The following is a 27,707-nucleotide window of genomic DNA, read 5'->3' as shown; positions in this document are numbered from 1 at the left end:
TGGACATTTGGGTTGTGTCTATTTTGGGCTACTATAAATAACTATGCTATGAACATTCATGTACATTTTGTGTGTATATATATTATCTTGTGTACATACCTAGAAGTAGAATCTCTAGGTCATATGGTAATGCTACGTTTAACTTTTTGAGGAACTCTCAAACTGTTTTTCAAAGTGGCTGCACCATTTTATGTTCCCACCAGCAATGTATGAGGGTCTCAATTTCTCCACATTCTCACCAACACTTATTATTGTCCCTCTTTTTGGTTATAGCTATCCTAGTGGGTATCAAGTGGTATCTACTGTGGTTTTGATTTGTATTTCCCTAGTGACCAGTGGTGTGCATTTTTTCATGTGCATATTGACCATTGGTATATATCTTCTTTAGGGAGATGTCTATTCAAATCCCTTTGGAGTCCTTTCTTTTTTTTTTTTTCTTCTTTTTATTATCTTTGTCTTTTTCTGAGACTGAGTTTCACTCTGTCACCCAGGATACAGTGCTGTGGCATCCCCTAGCTCACAGCAACCTCAAACTCCTGGGCTCAAGCAAGCCTCCTGCCTCAGCTTCCCGAGTAGCTGGGTCTGCAGGAGTGCACTGCCATGCCCAGCTAATTTTTCTATTTTTAGTAGAGACAGGGTCTCACTCTTGCTCAGGCTTGTCTTGAACTCCTGACCTCAAGCAATCCTCCCGCTTTGGCCTCCAGGAGTGCTAGGATTTGAGGCAAGAGCCACCGCGCCCGGCCTTTGCAGCCTTTTCTTTTACCAGCTACTCAACAGTCTGACAAATAAATCTGTAGTGATATTTTAAAATCAAATAATCCCCTTGGTATGAAGTTTCTTTAAAATGAAATTAGTAGATGTTTAATATAAAAGAAAGCATTTAAAAATCCAATGTAATGGTACTAGTATCGGTTAGAGAATTAAAGGGCCTTATGATAGGAAGGTACCTTAGGGGTATTATTGTTTACCAGCAATGCTCGTACTGTGCTGAGTGTAAGTACAGCTGAGAAGGGCAAAATATCTTTTGCATAGCTAACCCTAGCAAAATCCAGAAGTTGGCAAATTTTCTTTTCTGTATCTTTAGCTTCTGCACTTCTGTGAAAGAGGAAAGCATATGATATCAGTTACACATATCAGTTATACTTAGTGGCTAATTATACATTCCCTCTTAAGCAGGCATTAGTCCTTCAAAACGTTTATCTCTAATTATGAAATGAAGGGTGTTATGCCTTTCCTCTCCCATTAAGGCTAAGGAGAAATATCTTTGCTTTGAAAAGAAAAGGGCTTATATCTATAAGAATGAGTTATATCTTATATCTATAAGAGTGAGTATATCCCAACTACTCTCTCAAATAGCTCTCTTCCCCTGGGTAGGATAAGTTGGAATCTCCAGTAGTTAGTGCTGCTATAAGCCTATTTTGTCCTAAAAAGAACTGACTTTGGAATTACCAAAGACTAAGGAAGGTTTCCCTCATCCTTTGATTCTTTCAAGTTTAGAGTCTTGACAACATTTCCTGCCAGGCCTGCTCCCTCTTTTCCTCCAGGTATTTGACAATTCCCACGCTGTCCCCTTAAGGGGCTGTATCTAACCATATTTCTTTTTTCTTAGCTCTAAGAGTTTTAGCTCTAAATTTTATGTTTTCAAGGTTATTTAACATTAAAATATTTTAAAATTATACACATTCTCATTACAAAATGATTTAGAGGTACAGTTAATATCTTCAGACTATTTTTCTTTTTTGACATCTCTATATTTATTATATTATTTTTACCTCTGGTAATAACACTCTGATAGACATGCATATACATTCATATATTATGTATTCATACACATATGAATATAAATATACTCTTTATTAAAAGAGGTATCACTGCAGGGTGTTCCTATTATGGATTATAACTTCATGCAGATGGTCAGTGAAGGGAAGGAAAAAAGATGGATATAGAGTCTTTAAGCATCAGGGGAAATAACTTTATGTGTCCTGGAATATGAGAGCAATGAGAATACAAAAAATGGAATAGTATTGTGGCTTGGATGCTATGAACTCAATTTCATTATTTCACCCCTAAATCTGAGATTCTTAGGCTGGTCAGAAGTCACTGTGCCACAGTAAAGCAAGTATTTTGTAAATATAAACTGGTCATCTAAACTGACCATGGCAAACATATAGAAGTGCAAGTAATATAAAATGCAGCAATTTGTATGTAACAATAGGCCCCTAAGAAAAATACTGCTTGTTAGTTTATGTTGGATTTGCAGGTACAAAAGAAAGTGCTTATGTTCATAGATAAGACATTGACTAAAATGAGTTCCTAATATCTTACCAGTCATGTAGATAAATGGTCCTCAACCCTGGTGGCATATTAGACTCATCCAGGAACCTTTTAAAAAATACAAAATACTGGGTTCTAGTCCAGAGATTCTGATTTAACTGGTTTGAGGTGGAGTCTAAGATTGGCATATTTTTTGAAGTTCCTTAGGTGATTTTTATGTATAACTATAGTTGAAAACCACTAGTTTGGACAATGAACACTTTTGGTCTTTAAGTGGGCATGAAGCTTTCTCTTTGTTTAACTTGGAAAAACACTTATATAGGATGTTATAGAAAAGTCTATTCAAAACAGACCAATACTAACTAAGTCTGACTATCTCGCTACTTAAGATATAACATTTCTTTTTACATGGAACTTTAACTTAGTCTACATTTTATTTTCTGGAGCCTGGAGCCCTACTTTCTTTTAAAAATTACATAAAGGTTTGGTTTTTTGACAGTCTTTTGTATCTAGTACATTTATTTGACTGGTAATGCTTAGGTATCACAGTGACAAAAGCACAAGGAGGGTGACACAGGAATGTTCAGCTACTACCTTAGTCCAACTATGCTTTCTGGTTTTCTTGGCATATTTTGTGCCTGAATTCTTTCAGAGCCAAGCTCAGAGCTGACACAAATGAAGCAGCTGCAATGCATTGTGCTATACTCACATGAAAGGCCAACTCAGACCATTGTGTTACGGAAATGAGAACACTAAGTCGAGCACCTGCCCAGAACACAAGCAGCTCTCTCTTAGCCAAAGCCAAATTGATGGTATCATGTAGTAGAAGTGAAACAAAAATCACAAATATCAATCAATAGTCACTTTATAAATAGAGTATAAAGAAAGAAGCCTGTTCCAAAAATTTAGGCATTGTGAAACAAATATATACAGTTACAAGATGTGATCATTTTCCTTTTCTGAATTAAATATAAGTATGTACCTGGATAATTTTTCACTAGTTTATTCAATTGTTCCTTATCACCCCTGTAATATAATTTAAATATGGTTCTAGCAATGTATAAAATATACAATGGATGTTTTATTTAAAGGAAAACACAAATGCACAAAGGCAAAAAATCTAGCAGGATATTAAAGGAAAAATGAAAAACATGATCTTTATAAGAGGCAAAAACTTCAAATGACTAAAATCATTTTTGAAGCATCTAATAATCAAAACTCAGATCTGCAAAAATATTGTGAACTTACACATATGTATAACACCTGAAGGGTTCAAAGAAATAGCCATAGACACAAATCCCTAAATGAACTATTCTAACTAGTTGGGCACAGTGGCTCACGCCTATAATCCTAGCACTTTGGGAGGCCACGATGGGAAGATTGCTTGAGCTCAGGAGTTTGAGACCAGCCTGAATAAGAACAGGAGCAAGACCCTGTCTCTACAAAAAAACAGAAAAAATTAGCCAGTGCCTGGTGTGCATCTGTTGTCCCAGCTACTTGGGAAACTAAGAAAGGAGGATCACTTGAGCCCAGGAGTGTGAGGCTGCAGTGAGCTATGGTGCTATAATGATGCCACGGCACTCTACTCCCACAACAAAGCAAGACCCTGTCTCAAAAAAAAAGCAAAGCTATCTAGTTTCAGTTTCTAATAAGTAGACACAGTATACACTATATACACAAATAGCTCTGAATTCTAAATATTAATTAAAATCTCTCTTTGTTGAGGAAAAAAACTGACTATTCTGCACAGGTATACTCAATTATTCCAAATGATCTTTTAATAAGTGTTTATTAAATGTTATTAACTATTTAGTATTCTATTTGAGTAGAGACATTACCAGTAATAATAAGAATAACTGTGAGATAAACTCATTCGATTCTAGTCCTTTGATAATTCATGCATGTCTTATCCATTCAATAATTATCTGAAGAATGCTATGTGCAAGGTACTGTGTTAGACACTGGGGTAGTTACAAAGATGATTAGAACAGATATTCATTGTCTAATGAGGGACAGAGACCTACAAAAAAAATTGCAATTGGAATTAAGGTATGTGTGAAGAAATATGGAATGAGAGTGAAGGAAGAACAGAAACATTAGGTAAAAGTACAAATACATTCAAACATTCCTAAAAAGTAAGACGTTACCTTAACCTATAGGTTCAATAGCCATATAAGTCCCCTGCTCTCTCATGTCTTATGTCTTTAAACATTAACACCTTGCCGTACCAGTCATCTATTCTAAGTTTTTAAAAGTATAAATGCTGTGAAAGAGGAGGACATACAAAGGTTTTGCGCCTCCCTCCTTTGAGCTCGCTGCTATAGCTATTCCTCTTCCTGCTATATCTGGCACCAGCCAGCAGGACATGAGCAACCTTCATCCATTGGCTTCTCCTGGATCTCCCCCAGGCTAACGACTACTCTTGAAAAATCAGCAGTGTCATCTGAAGGGTCAGTGGTGAGTGCTAGGCTGGCCTTCGATTGAATGACAGCCCCTTACCTATCACCCTGAGTTGTGACAGCAAGAGGAAAAAGGAGTCATGTAGGGGAAGTGTCAAGTAATTTACCAATACTTCACAGTACTTACACAACTTTGCTAGCTTTTGAGCCAAAGATACATTCCGATAAACACATCGCCAAGGCTTTAGCAGCCAGCGTAATTTAGTTAAGCTTGACAAACAAACCCACTCAGAGTCTTGCTTCAGCCCACCTTCCCAGCCTTCTTGCTTGCCATTTTTACCCACATACTTTCTGATTCCTGCATCACTGAATCCCTTCTATATTCCGTGGAAGCATCAGTCATTCCATGAAGTCTCTTTCCCAAATGCTGTTCCCTCAGCATGGAATACTCTTCTTACCCCGTCAATTACATTCTTTCAGCCTTGGGAACTCAGCTCAAACATTGCTTCTTGTCAAGCCTTAGCTTACACGTTGGATTGTTAATAACTTGTGTCACCCTGCTTACCTACCTCTTCATGAATCTGGTCATTTTTCTCTCTCTTGCTGCTGGACTATAGGCTCTCTGGGCGTGAAAAATTCTTTCATAGTTCATTTCTGTTTCCCCAGTACCATGCATAGAACACCAAGAAGGTATAAATTGGTGAATCACCAGTATACACCACCCAAAGAACACCATGCATAGAACACCAAGAAGGTATAAATTGGTGAATCACCAGTATACACTGCCCAAAGCAAGCATTCAATAATTATGCCATTGTAAATAATTTTAGTCAGGACTTGCTAAAATCTATCTCATCTGCTCGCAGTTAAGTCTGAAGATGGAGCTGGAAAGAATAAGGCCCTATTTAAGAGTCCACTACTAGGTTTTTGGTAGTCTACGTGATGAATGGTGAGCCTACAGCTTATCACAGAAATGACAACTGAATCTTAGAACCACTAGTACCCGTGCTAAAATATTGCTTCTATCTCTTTATAAAGTTAACATGGAAACAATCTTCTTTGAGATAGTGTGTGAATAACTTAAATATCTCAAAGTTTGGCTTATTTCATACTGCTCCATATTCAAAGAGTCCATTGTGATATTAATTATAAAATATTTTGAGTTGACCTGAAAACCAGACTTTCTAATCAGCAATGGCTAAGTCACCTTAGCTATTGGTGTTATATGGGAATTTAAAAAATACAATGTACTACAGAGCCATGCAAGTACTGCAGTGCCTCATTTAGCCACCATATTTTGGTTTCTCTTAAAAATATACAAATTATCTAGCATGATCAAGGAATGAGGTACTTCACAAAGCAGACTTTCCTGGATAACAAGTTTTATAAACATCACATATCTTCAAGATTTTAAACATTCTCAATGGATATATATCACATAGTATCAGTTCCACTTTTAAAAAAATAGCACAACAAATATACTCTTGCTTTTTCTTGATAATTTAAGATTACTATCAGTGCCAATTTCTGTGCTATGTGCTATCCTGGAATACAATGGCACCCTGAAGGGCTAGTGCTAAATGGAAGGCTGTTTGCCTTTATTCTAGGTGGATTCAGATGGTTTTTATGATTCTCTGCTATTCATTTTCTCTGCCTCCTCCCTGTACTCACTGACTTTTTTTTTTGTTCTGTCAGTGTGTTCTGCTGGTTATTTTTCAGAAAACAGTCTAGGTGAGGGCCTATGAATGGTTAAATTCTCCTAGAGTGCTAAGTGTATGAGCTTTGTGACTGCAATTTGCTAATGAGAGGCCCTTCTCTCATCATTTCTAAATCCGTGAGGTAGCTGAGATTGTTAGAAGACTAACAATTGAGTACTAACTGTTTTGTAAGCAGTGCTAGCTTTCATGTATATCCATCATTGCTTTATAACTTTTACTCAAGAATAATTAGTCTTATTGTTAAGATAAATCTTAAAGTAGTCATCAACTTATTGTTTAAATACAAATGAAAATTATGGTTCCTAATTAACTCAACATTTAAAAGCCTGGCCATGAATTTCAGACTCAATATAGGATGTACTTCAATGTTACCCTATTGCAGAGGGATATTCTTCTTCAGTTATTAACTTTAAAAAAAAAAATAAGAATTCACCATTTGGTTCCAGCATGATTGTGTAAAAACTTCAAATTCAAACTCAATCCTTTCACCGAACTTTCTATGTGGATAGTCAGTTTAACCTATTGGTCCCCCCACCATCAGGAAAACAAGAAAAGGAGGGGAAAGAAAAAAATGCTCTTTTTCATTCATGAAAAAAATAAAATAAAAAATAGATAGCTATGTCTATGGAACAAAGAAATTTAGTAAAAGGCATTAAATCTGATATTTTAAAACTCCTGTTATATTTGGTTAGAATATGCTTGTGATCTTTAAAAATGAGAAAATTTGTAAAAATTTAAAAGGTGTTACAGTAACCGATATATACAAACTCCTCAAGGCCCTGAGATACAACAAGGAGAAATCTTGCTCCTCAGGGTTAATACAAAATTAAACTCCAGTTTTGATTATCTTACACATGAATGTCAGTTTATATATCTCAAAAAATCAGTTCTACTTAAAGGGGTCATCCCAACTTAAAAAAAAACTTTTTAGAATAAAGAAAGACATAATATAACATACTAACTTGGCTGAATTAAGAGAAAAAAAACTTTTTTTTTTTTTTTAAATAGAAAAGTCTATTTCCACCTCATACTGATTTTCATTGTACCTTAAATAATGACCAACGTCATGAAGCAATTCTTCTTGTAAAAATAATTTTAATAAAATGATATGATTAAGAAGTATGTTTCTCACCCAATAAACAAAGAAAGGAGATGATTTAAAATCTGTGTTACTCAGAGTTATATGAAAAAGGTCCAGACTAGGCCTGGCAACTGGTAGTCAGCTGACTGGATCACACAGGGCCCTTCCATCTCAGCATTCTTTTGTGTTAATACCGATGCTCAATACTGCCTGCTCAGTTTAAGGAGTTAGCTTTTTTCAGGGTATTTCTTAAGCACTTAGATGCTCATCTAAAAGATGGTTTAGATAAAGCACAGGCCAAGCCTCAGGATTAGAATTCACAATTGCCTAGTTCTCTGTGAATTTGCTCTGCCACTTTGTGAATCTCATCACTTTCTGCTTATGCTCCAGCTCTGAAAAGTAAAACAAATCATATTCCCATCCCTAAAACACAACACAATAAAACAAAAAAATTCCCACCAGCATGATTACAGAATTTTGATAGGTTTTAGCTAGCAACTTGATAAAAGGACATCTGCAAGGATTTACATTCTATAGTTCAGAGGAATTTGAACTTAATGTATTTAGTTACATGTTTTGTAAATATCCATAAGTAAAAATAATATTTCTTAAATCTATATGTTGATAACCCTGTCCTTGAACCTCAGTATCATAAGAAATTCTTGAGGAGAAAAATGTCTGGATTCCTTAATGACTATCTCTAACTCTAAGAAGCAAGGGGAAAAGTAAAATATTCTCATAGAGAAAAGAAACACTTACTGGTACTTTGAAGGGTGAGGTATTTGCAGTGTCCATGGAGTTGGGTTTCTCTGATGTACTGGTCCCTGAGATACTCCGTCTGCGAGGGGATCTTTCTGCTGGCACCTCTGGAAGAGAGGAGGAAAGTTGAAACATTAAGAACTTAACATTTAGGATCTTTCACTAAACTGTAAAATTAGTGGTTTTTCATAAAAAGTCAGTTTACTTTAAAGGTGTATTATATCCTATCTCTACATACTCTGTCTATGTTTTTGGTGTTTGAATTATCAAGACACTAGAGAGACTTGGTTACAGTTGAGAATCTGCTTCAGTGTGACAGCTTATATCTTTATCCATGCATATACAAAAAATAATTTCCTCTGAGCTATGATTAATAACTTTAAGTTCACTTAATATTTGTATTTCACAGTATATCAATCTGTTTCTTTATTTGTCAGCAATGTAGGAGTTAACTGAATGAAATGAAATTTCTAATACTCTTGTGAACAAAATATAGTCTAGTGTTGCACATGATTTGATGGTGTTTGCACAAAGGTCAAAGTTCGGCTCTGTGCAGATAAGATGATTCACTAGACTGCAACGAAAGGGCCATGAGAAGACTGAAAGCTGCTGCCAGGATAGAATAACATATATGCCTATGCAGATATAAAAATAGATCAGCTTCTCCTTGTCTGGCAATATGACCTTACTAAGATCTTACTCTGGAATCCTAAATCTGTTTAAGCTGACCTAACAAGTTTAGGATTTTGCAGATGATGTGAAATTCTCCTATTTAATTACTATATACTGTAATAAGGCTACATTTAAAGATATTTTCACAGAGTAATATATATACACACACATATATATATGCACATACACACGCACACACAGATGATAGATATATACATATTATACCTTTATCACAACTGCTTCCCATCGCCACTTCAACTGACAGACATATAGGAATCCAGCTTCTCAGATAACATTAGATAATCTCAACACGGACAAGGGAAAAAAAAACACATCCTAAAAAAAGTATTCTGTGTTATCTTCCAGATCTTAGAAAATAAGGAGTAAATCGTGACTCCGGAGACTGACATTTTGATTCCTGCTGTTCTCCCTTTAAAAGACAGATGCAGTTTAAACTTCCATTTCTGGCCTCCTGGCCCCTGGGATCCGTGCTACTTTCACTTAAGAGAAAGCGTTTTTCTCTTGCTCCCTCCCTGTGTCTTGCTCTTCCCCCTCCCTCTCTACAGCTTGCAGAGAGAGCAAGCGAGAAAGAAACACACAGGACTGCAGCTATTCAATCAATCGTTTCAACTGCACATCCTCATTAGTTACTATCAGGCTATTAACAGATACCCAACCACTGCCTCCCCTCAGTTACAGAAAAATTTCACTGTATTACACTAATCTGCAGCAAGAAAAAACATTTACTGAAATTTATATCCAGCTAATGCCAAAAGGACACCATTTTACACAGACCCAGTAATGCACACAAATCAATCCCTCCTATGAAAATGCAATGGGAAGTGCTTACCCTATTACTATCTCTGCATGCTGGACACTGATTTTCTTTTCCATGACTAAACATATCGTCTCTGTGACATTCTGACGAGTAAAACGTAAGCCAAATTACAACATTCCTAATAAGTGAGAGGCTGACAACATAGCATCTTATATGCCTGCAGTACAAGAGTTCCATGCTATTACTGTATTGTAAAAGTATCACGAATAATGAAGTCTCTCAACTTCTCTCTTGCCATCAGTGGTTAAATGAGCCTTAATGTAAAAGCGATTTTCAGAATTAGGCACACATGACTTCTAACACACATCTCTGAAAAATGGCAGTATAATTAGCTCAGATTCATGGGAATGGCACAAAGCACGGAATTTAAGCAAATCAGCTTGTTGGAGCATACTGAACAGCAAAACCTTCACACTTCAGGAATATGACTTTACAGAGAGATTCCAAGTTAGGGGATTCTATATTGGGCTGGGGGAACAAGCCAGTTGGGGAGAGGGGCTGGTAAAGGTAGAAGAAAATCTCATCTTTACTCTGTTAAGTAACCTATAAAGGTAACCTCTTATATCAAATTAGAAGATACAGGAGATTGAGTATTACAATATAGTATATTTTTGTCTCTGAATATTTGACAGAAAAACCAAATTTGGAGAAAAATAAGTTTCATTAGCTAGGATAAAATGATCTAGTAAACATTTTCCTTAATTTGCAATGTCCTAAGGAAAAAAACTGAAACTCATTTCCTCACTTTCTTCCAAATATCCAATTTTAGTTTTTAGGCATGTGAACTCATTAAATAAATTTATTTCAATGCTTTTAACTATTTGAAATTACATTGGCTAAAATGAGCAACCACATTTCAAACTCCAGTAAATACAGTGTTTGTTGTATTTTTATTTGTCTTTTAAAAGATTCACTTTCTGTATCATGAGAAAAAAAAACCCCACAACTCTGATGTAGCTTGTAGGAAATTACTGGGTCCAGAAAGAAGAAATTAAATTATTCTTGAAGTCTGAACAATTTCTACTAAAGAGGGGAAAGAAAGAAAACAAGCCAAGCTAATCAATTAATGAATAAAAGAAGTTTACACCATGTTCCTTTCTCAAACCCAACAATAGCACAGTTTATCTGATGATGTAGAATAGGCCTTTAAAATAGCCAGGTTCCTTAGTTCTCAGAAGATTGATAACTATTTTGAAGCACAGAGAAAAATATATACTCCCAGAATGTCCACTTAGAAACAAGGTAGCAGCATTAGTAAGAGCAGGATGAACAACCTGCCAGATGAGTCACTTGCAGACCTACATATTAAACTGGTCTGGATGCCTTTAACTTTAAATCCCCAAGCAGCAAGGAAAGCTGCTACTGTGCTCTTAGAGCTACATTTATGCTGAGTGTGAAGGAAAATCTATGCTAGTTCCAGTAGGCCAAAATTAGACAGCCCTATCCTCTACCCCAACTTATGCTACACACCACTGCATTATTTTCACCTGTTGTAAAATTAATGTTCCTTTCACAGTCACAATCTTTAATTACAGTCATCTTAAAATATGCTCACTCTCTAAGACTGAGACAAGAGATGTACAATATTGTTTCAGTAGATAAAGGCCTGAAACTGCTTCATTCACTTTCTCGTCCTCTAAAAATAATATTTTTCATCTTCAAACTGAAAGGCAAAAAAAGTTATGAAAAGCCTCATTAAGTTTTAAATTTATCTCTTCATTTTCTTTGCCATTAGAAATGACCTGAGATGAGGTGATGACTTACAATGATGAGAGACAACCTCTAGTATAGCTCCACAGAGGATGAGGTATTGAACTAAGAGAACATCTGGATGTTTTTCTTGGCAACTCTACCAACTATCTGTATGATTCTGTGTAAACCATTTCACCTTCCCTATCTTGGTCTTTATCATTTAATAAACTGGGTTATCCAGACCAAACAGAGATAAAAACAAGATCAATGAATTTATATGCTTTGATGCAAAATTAGCTTTTTGGAAGAAAGAGGCTCTTTAAATCCACAGTGTGTTAGTATTATAACATCATTTTCTCAACATACATATTTTTCTCTGTGTCAATGTGCTTCTTTTGAAAAGTGTGGCAAAAATATTGACAATTTGATAATTATAGGGGCAAAGGTACTTTTGGTGGAGGATGTGCCTGTTCCACAAGCAGAATCAACCTCTGCCTCAGAACCTAATGGTGTATTCATGGACGTTATTTCACTTGTGAGGGAGCAAATGTGAAAAAATTCCTGGATCTCCTTAAAAGTAAAAGGAAATAATCATGTATTTGGGAGAACCCTAAGAAGCAGGTTTCTGGGAGACAGCGAATTCTAAATTATTATTTTCTTCCTTTAGGCTCTCCAAATATTCCATCTTGGCTGGACACAGTGGCTCATGCCAATACTCCCAGCACTCTGGGAGGCCCAGGTGAAAGGATCGCTTGAGCTCAGGAGTTTGAGACCAGCCTGAGCAAGAGTGAGACCCTGTCTCTACTAACTAAAAATAGAAAAATTAGCCAGGTGTTGTGGTGGGTGCCTCTAGTCCCAGCTACTTGGGAGGCTGAAGCAGGAGGATCCCTTGAGCCCAGGAGTTGGAGGTTGCTGTGAGCTTTAAATGACACCACTGCACTCTACCCTGGGCAATAGAGCAAAAATAAAAAAAGGAAACTGCACCCCAAATACTCCAGCTCACCAGTGTCATCGCTCTTTTTGACTTACACAATGACTTACTGTTCCTTTTGTACTTGGACATATAATTTCTGGCATTTTTCTCTAAAATTTAACATATATTGCCACATTTCCCCTAAAGACCATTAGGTAGTCTTGAGACTAGCTATTTGAGGGCAGGGCAGTATTGTAATTCTTATATACCCACTACCACAAATACACCTTCCCTCTTATGACTTCTCCCCTACCACCATCCTTAGGCCTTCCCAAGTACTAGACACTTAGCTATAGAAATTTAGTAAAGACTTTTGAGATTCTGTTAAAGTCCAGTGACTGCTTATGAAATTACATTTTGTAGCAAGCTTAAATTATCAATTTTATGTAGTGTGTACCCATGAATTTCTGTATATTTATTACATAAGAATTCATTCGTTAATTCAATGAGTATTTACTGAGTGCTCTTATCAAGGAGACTTGAGTAAACGAAGTAATGTCTCTGCCTTTGTGAACTTATATGAAGTTAAGGAAGGCAAACAATATACAACACTGTATGTTAGAAAGTGGTAAGTATTTCAGGGAAAATAAAAAGTAGATGGGGAAATGAGGAGGTACAGTAATTTTAAATAGGTAGTTGCATTGCAAAGGTGAGGTGTGAGCTAGTACTTAAGGAGATGAGGAAGTCAGCCTTGCAGATTTATCAGGGATGAAGACTAGGGGCAGAGGAAGGCTAGTACAAAGCTTCTAGGGTGAAGTGCAGCAGGGAGGCCTGTCGGACTGGTACCAGTGAGTGGGAATAAGTAGTAGGAAATAAAGCCTGAGGGGAATTGGGGCAGGTATGCTCAGATAATGTAGGTCTAATACATAGCCTGTATTATCTGAGCATAGGTAAAAACTTTAGCTTTTAACTCGGAAATGAAAAATGATGTGGTCACATATACTTCACCAAAAGGTACCAATCACATAGAAACCCTATAGCAGACACTTACTGGTATTTATTAATTATTTTCTTTTTAGGACTTTGAATAATAAATGTGATTCAGAATAAATCTGGAATATTACAATGCTTGGAAAGAGAGAAAAGGGAAATGCTAATCATATTAACTAAGGGTTAGGTTCCAAAGCCTCTGAAAATATCTTAAATGAGAAAGGTATCTGTATGGCCAAATATCTATAGGCATCAATTATATTTACTTTTTGTTCAACCTTACTTAATCAAAATTCATATATCATGTCATAGATGCATATACTTAACATAAAATTCTGATAGTGTCTGCCATTTTTAGAATTAGTTACCATAGTTTAAAAAACAGGTAGAAAAAAATGATTTTAAAATACTTAGAAAAGAGAGAGATGTACTATAAAAGCTATTTAAGCACCTCTTTTTTGAATCATTTTCCTATAATTTTTAATTATAATTTTAGCTAATAATGAGAGTTATGTGCTAAGCACTTGGTCTAATATCTATCTTACTTAATCCTTTCTGCAGTCTTTTAGGTAGTAACAATTATTACTCTCTCTGAAGAGGGTGGAGGCAAAATTTAAAAGGGAATAACCTTACCATTGTGAAAGTAAGTTCAGAAAATTCAGCAGGAAAGGTGAATAAAATGTGGGAAGATATTTATAAATTTTTAATTAGGTGGACAATTACATAAGGAACCAAAATATCACAGCAAAATTCTCAAGTTGCGACAGACCAGAAAAACATCACATGTTCACAGAGGCAGTCACTTTGGCACATACAATGGTTGTGCTTCACTACATGCTTCACATTAATGGCAACCCAAGCCAAGTCCTAGTAATTCTGTGTACAGAATTATAAAATGGGAATAACTGTGAATACTCTGTCAATTATAATCATTCACGAGCCTCTTTAATATTTTTTGATATTCTATTTAGGAAACAAGTTTCTAATGTTAATCTCAAAAGAGGAATTCTTCAGTTCACTTCAAAAGCCTTTTTTAAAACCAATAACATTTCAACAAAGCATGATACAAAACTGAATACATATCAAACTATTTTGGGTACCAATTCAAGTCACTGAAATTTTGGCGTATATGGTGTTGCTGCGAATGAGTTTACTATAATCTATTTTCTCTTATATTGTATAAATGATGACAACATTAAATAGGATGCAATATGTCAGTGGCACAAGTTATTAATGAATGAGATAAGCAAATACCGTATCTCTCCATGCAGTGAATTCTGAATTAGAAGGATGACTCTTCTATGGGAGGCACATAAAACATTTTAAGAGACAGAATAGCAAGGATAAGATACTAGTAGGAAATGGGTTTGTACCCCTTCAGTTAAGAGGGGCTTTAAAAACAAATGGCAAAATGTGAAAGAAAAAAGGCTTTCATCAACATGAAGTTTCATACTTTTTGCTGCAGGTCTTCTAAAGGTAATGAGAGCTTAAAGATAGAATTAGAGAACAATATTATAAGGGAAAGTGACAAGAGCAAAGAGAAGAAAATCACATACTGCATTTATACAGTTGCTAAAACCATAGCACCTGGGTGTTTTATAGACTTCATTCAACATTTCAGTAGGACATTTTCTGCTGTATCCCACTTTTACTGCTTTAAAGCCAATGCACTGACAGGCACCAGCATTCAGCTGTTCTGAAATACAAATCCCCAGAGTCACTTTAATTCATCCCATTTGTATCACTCAGACTGCCGTGCTTCACTCAAACAAGTAGTCTTTTCAACTTTGCATGCCTTAGACACTCCAATACCTATGAATTGGTGCTAAGTACAGAAATGTGGTGAATTCTCAGAAAGTGAAGCCGTCCAGTCTCCCTACCTTTTCCTGGCTTCAATAGATTTATTAATTATTATTATTTTTAATATTTCTACTTTTTAACGTAACAGGAAAACAAATTTCTCCCTGGTTAAAGAACCTGAATACCACCCACAAGAATTCTATTTCTTCAACTTAGAGCTTCATATGGTAATGTTGGACGAGATAGATGGTAGAAAATAGTTTTAGTGCAAGGAACACTGTCAACTGTAAAGGCTAAGAAAATAGCTCAGGGATGTTTATGTGGTATTTAAGTTTTGGATAGAAAATATATCTGTGGTTCTTAGCGATAACCAGGTATCTTAATAATGATAATAAAAAACCAACGATAACTGTAACATCAAATCATCATTTATTATGCCTTATTACATGTTAAGTGTTTTATGAGAGTTATCTTTTTAATCATCACAACAATCCTTTGGAACTATTAACCCCATTTTACAGATAAAGAAACAGGAGATATTCTATTACTCTGCTTATGTTTGCACAACAGGTAAGAAGGGCAGAGTCAGGATTAGAACCTATGCAGTCTGGATTTGGAGTCTGTGTTTTTCATCACCATGCATGTTACCCTGTTCTCCATGTGTTTTGTATTAAGGGTTGTGATAGAGAAAAAAATAAGATGAGTAATCATGGAGACTACAATTTTCTTACTTCTTCCTAAAAATAACTCAAAGAACTTTAATAATATGTACGTGACTCTTTATATTTTAAAGAGAATTAAGTCATACTCCTTAGGGGTTTACTGAGAATGAAACCCATCAAGGAAAACTCAATCCTGGAACGCTAGTGCTGGTAAGAATATTCTAGCCAAGAAATATAGAGGTGAGGCAATGGCGTAAAGAGAGAGAAAGGTTACTTAAAGACAAAAGTTTAATGATGAAAAACTTTGAACAAAACAGGAAACGAGCTACAAAGAATATCTACTACTGATTCCCTGAATAAAAAAGTGGCAAAAGCCCTCCAAAAAATAGCACGCCCTTCAATACTAATCTTTGATATGTCTAAGTGATAACTTAGGAGGTAACGACTCGGACAAATTCTATTAATACCAGACAAACACAGATAAAAAGCATTAAAATTTTAGGTTTTACAAATAACAATCTCTAAATAACTAACAAAGCATTGTTCAGCATAAAATGACTATTTTGAACATTTCAATCTAGTTATTTATAAGATTTTCTTAATCTCAGAGCTTCAGTTTGGTGAGTTATATTTTACCATCAACTGTGGGAGATAATATCTCTTCTAATTGACAAATCGCTTTATGACCTGTATCTAAATGTTTTCTAAATAACTGATTAAATAATGTATTCTCATTGTTAATATGCTTCATATATAACTGGGCATATAATCTCAGATTTATCCATATCATGATTTCAGTATTCAGTGAACATTTAAAAAAGGATTAGTCCTTGATTATGCCAGGGACTTTTAAGGCTAGTTTGCGTTTTATTCCCAGATATTAAGAGAAGACATTGCACGCTTGAAGGTGCTGACTCGGGGAGGGGGGGTGCGAGGAGGGGATGGGTATATACCTACATGATGAGTGCAATGAGCACTGCCTGGGGAACGGACACACCTGGAGCTTTGACTTGGGGGGATAGGCAGTACATGGGCAACGTATGTAACCTGAAATTCTGTATCCCCCATAATAAGATGAAATAAAAAAAAAAAAAGAGAAGACATTGCAAAGATAAAACATAGATCTCTAATATAAAGATAAAAACTTAATCATTTACTGAGAATTAAATGTGCACATAATACCGTACAAAAACACAATTGTTTACATTTAACATCCCTTATTAGTAAAGGTAATAAAAAAGGAAGGAGCCTATGATGTTGATTTGCCCCGTAAGCCACCAGACACTGCCAAGTCTCTCTTCACAATGTCTGCCAGCTTCAGTTTGTCACTATTATTTCCACTACCATCGATCATTCTAATCTAGAGCTTTCTATCTTCTCATGCAGATTATGGCAGGCACCTCCTAACTGATCTCACTGACTCCTGCCTCTTTCTGCTTAAAGTTATCCTGCTCACCATTACCAGATTAATCTCTCTAAAACATTACTTTCTCAATGAAACTACCTTCCTAGAGAACTCTAGATAGATAGCCAGGCATTGAAAACAATTTACTGGCCCTGCCTTACAAAATCTGCTAACAATTCCCAACAATTGCCTCAGTCAGATGATCTCTGATCTCAAACTGGCTACATTCATTACCATGTCTGTCTTTGCTAATGGTTTTCACGTATTTGCCAAATCTTAGGTGACTTTCAATACCAACTTTAATTCATCTACTTCCATAAAACCAGGCTTAAATAATCATATTTCTTTTATTTCAAATTAATACATTTTATTACATATAAGTTATTTGATTGTATGTTCTCTAGTTTTGGTACCAAACTACACTATACTTCTGACCAATACTAGTATTCTGCAGCTGAGGTCTTATGCTGCTGCAAGACTAGAATAATGGTGATCTTGTTTAACTACTCAAAACAAATTTTAATAGATAGAATTTTCTCAATTTTAAGTACTTCTCCCACTATGTTTCTATAAAACATTTGTGCCCATTCTTGCTTGTCTTCAGGGAGTATTAAAACAGAATAAAAGATAGCAAATAGTAAATAAATTTTAACTTAACAACTAAGAAATAGTGAGGCAGACTTAGTCTGGACACCTTTTTCCCTCCACCTTTAGTAGACACATGTGCTTATAATTCTGATTCTATTAGGTTGAACCATATAGAATTGCCACTATTTGTGGTTAAAATGTTAAAATATCAGCAATTTCATATGGCTAACTTAGCACAGAATTAATAAATTTGCTAGTTATTTCTAAATCATACATGGAATTAAATTTTTTCATCTGGTCAAGTTTAAGAATCATTCTCCTTTATGTATATTAACTTGAATCTTCAGCTAAAATTGAGATTTTGATAAATAAGCTTCATGGGAAATTCAGTTTAAAAGTTCTGATGTTGTTCCTTTTATGTATCATTCTATTTAAAAATTCACAAATTTCCAAATTCTATTAAGGACACTTAAACATAAATTAATCAGGTTTAAGTCTGTTTCTTAAAAATTTATTTTATTTTATTTTTTATTTTTGTAGAGACGGGGTCTTGCTGTATTGCCTAGGATGGTCTCAAATTCCTGGTCTCAAGTGATCCTCCGCCTTGGCCTCTCTAAGTGCTGGGATCATAGATGTGAGCCACTGTGCCTGGCCCAAGTTTAAGTCTTGATATTTTCTTATTCATTTTAATTTTCTTTAGGTATCTGTTCAGCTTAATTTCCTTTAGTTTTTAAATTGTACATCATTATAAGGAAAATTTTTGAAAGAATATCTTCTGTTCTGTTTTTTTTTCTGTGCTAAGGAAATCCTTTAAACAAAGGACCTAAGACTTAAAAACTCTAAGGGAACCAAGATCACCTGTGAGACTCAATATGAATTCAATTACAGTGCTTATGTTCTACCATGGCTCTTAGGTATTGTTTTAATTTTAGAATAAATTCAGAATGCCAATTTATTTATTTGCTATGAAAAATGGAGTTATCACTGACTGGAAATACTAATGCAAGCATGATCTGGCATTCCTTCTTTTTCTGAAATCAAGCTATATGAAAAATTAATAATCAGTGGCAGATTTTAAAATACTGATTCCATTTTTTAATGGCTGTAGGTAGTAGGCATAATTACATTTTTTATTACTTCTACAGTTAATTTTAATAAATTATATTTTTGTTTAAAATGTCTGTCTAAATTTTCAAATATATTATCAAAGTTGTTTATGAGTTTCCTATTTTTCAAGTCTCTAATTTTCTGTAATTATGTCCTTTTCCCCTTTCTAACATTGTTTTTATTTGTACTTTCTCTTTTTATCAAATTTTGACAGTTTTATCTATCTTCATTAGACTTTTAAAAGAAACAACTCTTGGCTTTATTGATTCTCTTATGTTTATTAGTTTTCTGTTTAATTATTATCTGCTCTTATCTTCATTATTTCTTTCCCTAAACTTTTGTTGGGTTTATTCTTTTTTTTTAACTTGTTGAGTTAAATAATTAGCTCATTAATTTTCAGCCTTTCCCCTTTCTATATAAAAGACTATAAATTTCACTTAAGAACCATTTTAGCAATTTGCTACAAGTTTTGATATGTACTATTTTTAGTATTGCTCAGTTCTAAGTATTTTATAATTTCTTTTTATTTTTTAGTTTTACCATTTTGTTATTTCTGTATACATTTATAACTAATAGTAAGAGAGTTCTCAATGCTTTGACAAAAAATAATTTTAATGGCCATGGCAAAATCGTACCTTTATCTGTGGCTTGCTAAGATTGCTTTGCACAATTCCCACTTGCACAGTCTTTTTCACAGCCCTGCTCTGTCAAGCAAAGCAAGGTCAGCCTGTGATTATTCTTCAGCTTGTTTCTTATTGGTCTCCTCAATGGAATGTAAGGTTCGGGCCTCAGAGATACCCTGAGAGGAAGACCATGATATCTTCATTGGGTGATCCTTTCTCTCACCTAGAGTAACAGTTGATGTTTCCTAAATCAGCAAGAGTTTTTGAGTAAATCGAGGCAAAAGGATCTGCTGTGCCAGACACTTGCCAATGAACATGTCCACAGGGCCGGCCTGCCCCAGTGCCCCTGCCAGCCCTCCACAGGGATCCAGAGGATTTTTTTTCTAGTTAAATGTGAGGCCAGTGCCCCTGGAACCCCTGAGGCTCACTGCTACCCTTCCTTCTTCCAGTGGAAAGTGCCAGACAGCCTGACACACCCTGCTTTTACTCCCAGCCACCATGACCTTCTGATGGCTGGGAGATTTAGGGTCAGTTGGATGACAGGGACAGAGTACCAGACTCTATTCTCTCTAGCTCTTTCCTGAAAAGCACAGTCCTCACAGCATGATAAGGCTGTGGCGAGTGAGGAGGAGGAGGGAGTGCGAAAGTCCCAAAGTACAGTCCCTGGGAGCCAATGCTAAGACTGGCCCCCCAGGCCCCACCCCCAGGATTTTATAATTTCCATTATGTTTTCTTCTTTGAGTAATGAGTTATTTACAAGTAACTTTAAAAGCTTCCAAAAGTTTTTAAAGAAATTTCTTGTTACTAATTTCTAACTTAGTTCAACTGTTATCAAAGAACGTGATCTGTATAACTTTGAAATTTGCTAGATTATTTTATGACCTGGTCTATCGTCAGTTTTTATAAAGATTCCATGTGTGCTGGAGAAGATTATCTAATTGCTGGAGTTAGGATTCTATACATGTCCATTACCTCAAGTTTGTCAGTGTGTGTGCTTTTTAAAAAGTATCTTCAATATCCTTACTGATTTTTGCAGATGGGATCGTAGAATTACAGATTTCTTCTTACGTATCTGTTCATCTTTGCCATATATAATTTGAGGCTTTGTCATTGGGTGCATGTAAGATTGTTATATATTCCCAGTGACTTATCATTATTTAAGGACCTCCTTTATTTCTGGTAATGTTTTTTAATCCTATTTTATCTCATTTTCATGGCTAACTCAGCTTTCTTTTAATTAGTATTTGTCTAATATATCTTTTTCCAAACCTTTACTTTCAACCTTCCTGGGTCCTTATATTTTAGATGTCTCTCTCATTAATAGCATCTAAAAAAAAAATTCCAGTCTGACAACTTTACCTTTTAACATTTTCATATATTATGTTTTCTGATAATAGTTGGATTTTATTTTTACCATCTTATTCTGTTTTCCCTTTACTTTTTTCTATTTCTTTCTGATTTTTGTCTTTTTATCAGATTGATTAGGTTTCAAAAATTCCATTTTATCCTATATTGCTTTCAAAAATATGCACTCTATTTCTTTTAGTAGTTGTCTTTAACATTTTAACACACGTACTTAAAGTCTAAAGCTAATCATGATTTCTATCCTTCTCTTGCATAATTCAACAAATCTTAAAATACTTCAAAATTCCAATTATCCCCTTCTTATCTCTGACATATTATTGTTGTCCACTATTTTAGTTTTACCTTATCAGAACTGTGGTTATGAATTCTCAGGGGATTTTTTTCCCTCCCATCTCACACACCAGTCCAGATTAAGATAAATAAGATTTGTCTGTTTTTGTCAGAAAGCAGACTTTTTTCTAATTTTCACTTTTACTGAGGGTGTAACTCATTTAGAGACCCAGTCCTATGGGGAAGAATGGGATAAGGCTTTCAGTTCTAATTCCTCACTTGTTTGGGCCGTTGGCCCATCCTTTATCTTGTAGCCATTAAAACTTAACCCTCTAGAATTCTGAGTTTGGTAGGTGGCCCAAGAAGATTTTACTATCTGGATTTTTAGTTCTTTGTTTTCTTTTTTCTCTTCCTGGGGATTTCCTCTCTTTCCTGAGAGTCCAGTCACTTAGTTAAAAGTGTTTGTTACATTAATATGACATTTCTAGTTGTTTCTATATTATTTTTCAGGATATTTAGTCGTCCATATTATCAGAACGAGAGTTTCAATTTTTAATGTTTCTTCCCTGAAGATAAGTATAATTTTAAGAATCTGATAATAGTTGCCAATGCCAAATAATTTGTTTAGGAATTGCCAAAATTACATTCTTCATATATAGAATTATTCTATCACTTAAATTACTTCATTTAATAAAGTTAAAGGAAATAATTTAAATACAATTTAGAAAATACAAAGTGGTATAAACTATACATTAAGTATTTTCCATCTTATTCTAGAATTTGCAAGAGCCAATCACCATCCACTGAATAATAATTGCAAATGCTACCAATGTATTTGAAATGGTACTTGTAGGTACGAGACTATAGAACAGTAGTAGAATAAGGGGGAAAAAAGACGGATGTAACAGAATAATTTCCATAATTCTGAAAAGGGCTGAATCTCAAACTTTTGGGTATCTAGGTAGCATTAATTCATTCAAAAAAGTATTTATTAAGTACTTATTCATTATTATTCTGGAAGATGGCAAAATATTAGGAGACAATACCTACCTGGCAGTGGCAGGAAGCATAGATGAGTGCACAGATAACAACATGAACAGGTACACAAACAACTAACTACAATGCAAGATCGGGTGTGACGAACAGCATAAGATTAATACTATAGCTGCTATCGCCCCATCTTCCCCACTTTCCATTGCTAAATCTCTGCATGCATATTTGATGCCTGTATGAGTTTCTCCCTTTTCCCCTCAAAAGGTTAATCCTGTGCTTTTAATTCCACCCTCACCTCTAAACTCACAAAAGATTTTGTTCTCTTAGTTATTCTCCTCTCTTACAGGTTTAATATCTTGCTCTCTCCTCTACCTAAAAATATGCACAAGTCTCAGTTTAATTTTTTAAAGGGCACATTTTCCTTTCCATCAGTCACAGATTTCTTCAGGCAAGAGGCTTAACCTGTGACTTCCACTGTCTTACCACCTACTGTCATTCTCAGTATTATAAAATATGACTTCTCCCCCCTCAACTTTACTGAAATAATGTTGATACTTTCACAGGTTATCAAGAGCCTCCTAAACTGTCAAATTCAATGATCTTTTCTGACTTCTCTTTGGCTTTTGTAACTGCTGACACTATGGACCACATTCTTAACCTTTACTACCTTAGCATCTGTGACACCACACCATCCTGGCTTTCCTCCTACATTTATGGTCATTCACTCTGTGTCTCTTCTTCCTCTCCACCCACCCCCAAATGTTGGTGTTCTTCAAGGTTCAGTCCTTGCCCTCTGTTTTTTCTTGACAATCTCTCAATAGCAGATCACTTATAGATGCTTAGAACATCAGCTTTCTTTCTTCTCTACATGAATGGCTTCCAAATCCTACTCTCTACCTGTGAATTCATTTCCAATCACCATACTTGCTTTTCTGTCTGGATGTGTACTAGTCATCTCAAACTCAATGTATCTAAATAGAACTCATCATGTTCCCTCAAGAAATAGCTCCCTCTCTCAACTTCTCTATTTCTGTTAATAGTACCACCATCCTTCCATGTGAAAACTTGTCTTTGACTCATTTTGTTTCCCATTTCCCCAACCTTCACCAATTCTGCCGATAGAGCCTCTGTAATCTATCCTTTTATCTCAATTACTCATCTGAGCTGTGCGAACATTCATCTGCACCTGGAATATACTAGGTGCTGAAAAGACAGATTGAGCCCTTCTTGTGGAGGCATTCACAATTATAATACAGAGGGATAAGAGTTAACCAATAATTATAATACAGAGGGATAAGAGTTAAAATAGAGGCACTTACTTCATACCTGGACTATTGCAATAGCTTTCAAACTGATTTAACTGCTTCTAGTCTCTTTCTCCTGAGTGCCACTTTCAGATGTTTTTCTAAAAAACTACTTTGATCATATCTTTTTCTTTTTCTTTCTTTTTTCTTTTTTTTTGAGACAGAGTCTTGCTTTGTTGCCCTGGCTAGAGTGAGTGCCGTGGCGTCAGCCTAGCTCACAGCAACCTCAAACTCCTGGGCTTAAGCGATCCTACTGCCTCAGCCTCCCGAGTAGCTGGGACTACAGGCATGCGCCACCATGCCCAGCTAATTTTTTCTATATGTATTTTAGTTGGCCAGATAATTTCTTTCTATTTTTAGTAGAGACAGGGTCTCGCTCTTGCTCAGGCTGGTCTCGAACTCCTGACCTCGAGTGATCCACCCGCCTTGGCCTCCCAGAGTGCTAGGATTACAGGTGTGAGCCACCGCGCCCGGCCTGATCATATCTTTTTCTTGCTCAAGAATGTTTCTCTATGGCTTTCAGGATAAAACTGTCACTGATTAGCCTGTCATAAAAGGTCCTACACAGTGAGCCCCCAAATACCCTTCAAATGTTCTTTCTCATTACTCCTTTACATGAACTTTCCATTCCTTTCCAGTTTTCCCATGGGACCTGAGAATAATTTAATATTCTTCATGACACTGCTTTCATACAGAAAACCCCATCATTTCCATAAAAATCTATTCTATCTTTCAAGATTCAGATTAAATCCTATCTCTATAAGGCAATTTTCGATGGTCTTAATCAAAGGTGACATCTCTCTTCTTCAAACTCCCAAAGCAATTTTAGCCCGAATAAATACTATAATTTTACAATTAGGAACTGTCTTATTTTATTTTCTCCATTGTTGTCTTGAATTATCATTTAATTTTTCTTATTTAACTGTATACAATTCATGCTTTCACCCCAGCTAAACTCTATGCTTCTCACAAGTAGCTTTATCTTGTATTTCTTTGCATCCTAGCAAGCACCTACCAGTGCCTTGAGCATTCTATTTGTTCAGGAGCAAGATCTGAAATAAGGGTAGGGTTTTGAAAAGCTGAGCTTGGACACTGCTGACAGAAGAAACATGCGCAAAGGCAGGAAAGGACAATGTTTTTCCAAAAGGCAGAAAGTAAATTAAGTTGGTTGGAATGGAGGTTTTGGAGTATTTCTTCCCTAAAATGAATAGTGAAATGTCAGATGGAAGGGCCAGAATAAGTTCCACAGTAAAGTGTTTTAACTTTATCTGATGGGTGATGTAGAAATCATGGAAGATTTCTGAATAGAATAATGAACAGGGCAGAGTTGTGTAAGTTTCATCAAACTAGCCGTGTGCTACATTAACAGGAAGGCCTGAACATCAGTTAGGTGGTTATTGTCCAGAAGTGAAGTAGTAGAGCCTGACCAGTACAAAGTACTTTTCTTGCATCTCCTCTCCGAAGGAGATGCCTTAAAATTTCTAGGTAAAGAGCATAATTTGATAGGTTCCTTGACCCAGCATCTCTTGGTTCCACTCATCCTACATTCATCATAAGCAGATTTAGTATTCTTATGGATCCCTTGGCATCTTCATTGGGAAAAGCATGTTGTCATTGATGGGAACTAAATTAGCAAATGACTCAACACAAGGGCTCTGTTTAATCCTCAAGTTATCATCAGAAGCTACAGCTGAGATAGTTTTGTTACTAGTGCCTCTGGAAGAGCTTAGTAAATGCCTATTTATCCACAAATGGAGGTGTTTGCTACCTATGGTCAGGAGAGAGCTTCAATTAAAAATAAGATTTGCTGACATTCAGGGATTAGCCCTGCCATAGCAGAACATGGGATGATAGTTGTCTATTCACTCAAAACTGAACTTCTTATAGCCACTTGAACAGAATCACAACTCTGACGTATCTGTGTTTTATCTATTTTATATGCTAAGGTTTCCTTCCATTAAGTGGATAATTGGGAACTGACTAGCTAGAGGTCAACACAACAGTTTATAGAAATTTGCTCTTTTTTCTTCTATGCAAGTTCTAACATCTTTTGTCTTTATTACCTCCATCTGTGGATACACAGGAATTTATTAACTCCCCTAATCAGAGGATAGGAATAGGAGTAGGGAGGGCCACCACTGTAGTACTGTTTATTTGCTCATCTCTATTTATTTGATCAAATGCTTTTTAGGTATGGTGGAATAATTGCCAAAAAAAAAAAAAAAAAAAGAAGAAGAAAAAGAAAAAAGAGGGAGAAATAAGTTAATCTTGAGGCTAGATAATTAGAATTCATAAAGATATGCAAGAGCAAAAAAAAAAAAAGACATTTAATGATGACTCTGCCTTCCTTTCCCATTATGCAGTAGGGTCTAAGTGGTTGGTTTTACTTACGAATATTTGTATTTGGTTTTCTTCATTGCGTGCATGTGTCAGGGGAGGAGAATGGGAAACAAGTGGAATGAGATAGGATTCAGAGAAATGAAGACTTAAGAGATACACATAATTCTTTTGAGTCATCCAAATACCCAAGATAAATAAGGCTATGATAAACAAATTAAGAGTAGGATTACTATCTAAATATATCTACCTAAGTATAGAATTAGAAAAGGCCCAATTAGGATGACCCTTTACATCTACATCTAAACTGCATAAAAAAAGAAATCATTTATAGAATGTTAAGATTGACAGCAGAATTGAGAAATAAAACAAACAGAAACTTATGCTAACTATAAGAAAGATATTCAAATAATAGTAGAGATACCTTTTGGACTGGCAGAAGACTATTCATAGGTCATAGAGAATATTCATGAAAAATAAATTAGAAGACCAACTGAATTTTGTCAATTTATAATAAAGGTATACTTATATTTAGGCAAATATATTACAGGATAAATCAAATTTATATAAAGATATATTTGAAGACTATTACTAATCTAACAAAAGTATTCACGAATAGGATTTTTTGTAAGTATCAAGCTCTCCTATTACATTTAAGATATGATTGGATTTACAGACTAAGTTTCTTAGGAATTTGTTTATTATTATCAATAATTCCATGTTCAACAATTGCTTTACTTAGACATTTATTAGAAAGCATCTATAAATGCAAAGTTAAAGTAATGGCTGGTTCATGTGTCCTATTTTATACATTCAGTAGAAATCACATATAAGCATTACAGATATTTCACACCTTGCATAAAAACTACTTCTTGATTTGTATGTTGGCTTTTCATGCACACAAAGCCTACTCTCACTCTCACAAAACACACCTCACTATCACTGTATTGAAAGTAGAGTAAAACAATAATATATTTTGGTCAGTAGAAGTTGTTTAAATACCATGAACAGCTGGCCAGATGACATGGTAAGCCTTGCATGGAGCTAGCTAGCACTCTTTGTTAAAGCAAAGCAAACTGTCTTATTTCTCATAGCCAGTGTTCTTGGCACTATGTCTATAGACATAAAAGAACTTGAAAAGCAAACAACTTAAACATGTTTTCTTAATTCCTCTTCCCCCTTTTAAAAACACAAAAGCAGATTTAGAAATTTTGGGGTTTTATTCCCCAAAGTAAGAAAGTTCGGACAACAAAGGGTTAAAAGAACAAGCGAGCCCTACCGTACCCAGAAATGACAGAAGGCTCTTCTCCTCTTCGGTGCTACTATCCAACCACTCCGCCACATCACCCGGGGAAAGGAGACTCATTCTCCAGCCAGAAAACTTTTCCATACAGAGCACAATTACTGGATGATGAAGTGAGAAAAGAAGGATACAGAGACTAAATTCTTGGGGGTCCAACACTTAAATTTGCTGGCTAGGCTGTAATGATGAAAGAGAAAATGTGGTCCTCCCTCCACTCTGAATTCTGTCTCTGTGACATCAATCTACTACAACCTGGGGGGAGGGGGAAAGAAATAGGGTTAAAAGAGGGTGGCAGAAGAGAAGGGAAGAGAGATTTGTCCTTCTGTTTCTTGGTGTTAAGCTTTAGCCTGCAAGAGAAAGCCAGGATAAAACTGAATAATAATTTGTGTTTAATGATAGGAAAAAGCATAGGAAAATAAAGAATAAAGACACTCAAAGAAAAAGAAACAGGTTCCTACACTGGAAGCAGCTTAGATAACCAGACAGCACAATAGCTAATCAGTTAAGTAAAGCATATCATCAAACAAAAACAAAGACAAAAGAACAAATTCAGCATTTTGTTTTGTTCTGAGGAGAAAGGTTTTCAAATTCCTTTCAGTCATGCAAGAACTGCA

General features: G+C 35.4%; 1 protein-coding gene across 2 annotated transcripts in view; it reads right to left on the bottom strand.

Moving 5' to 3' along the window:
* The window catches only part of RASAL2 (RAS protein activator like 2), a 360,148-nt gene that overhangs the window by 85,075 nt on the left and 247,366 nt on the right, over positions 1–27,707 (bottom strand). For both annotated transcript variants that reach the window (XM_069478392.1, XM_069478391.1), the window contains exon 4: positions 8,232–8,338. In XM_069478392.1, coding sequence (XP_069334493.1) covers positions 8,232–8,338 — 107 coding nt within the window. The remainder of the gene's footprint in view (positions 1–8,231; positions 8,339–27,707) is intronic.

The sequence above is a fragment of the Eulemur rufifrons genome, chromosome 8 (assembly GCF_041146395.1).
Source record: "Eulemur rufifrons isolate Redbay chromosome 8, OSU_ERuf_1, whole genome shotgun sequence".
NCBI lineage: Eukaryota > Metazoa > Chordata > Mammalia > Primates > Lemuridae > Eulemur > Eulemur rufifrons.
This window is presented reverse-complemented; position numbering and strand designations above follow the sequence as displayed.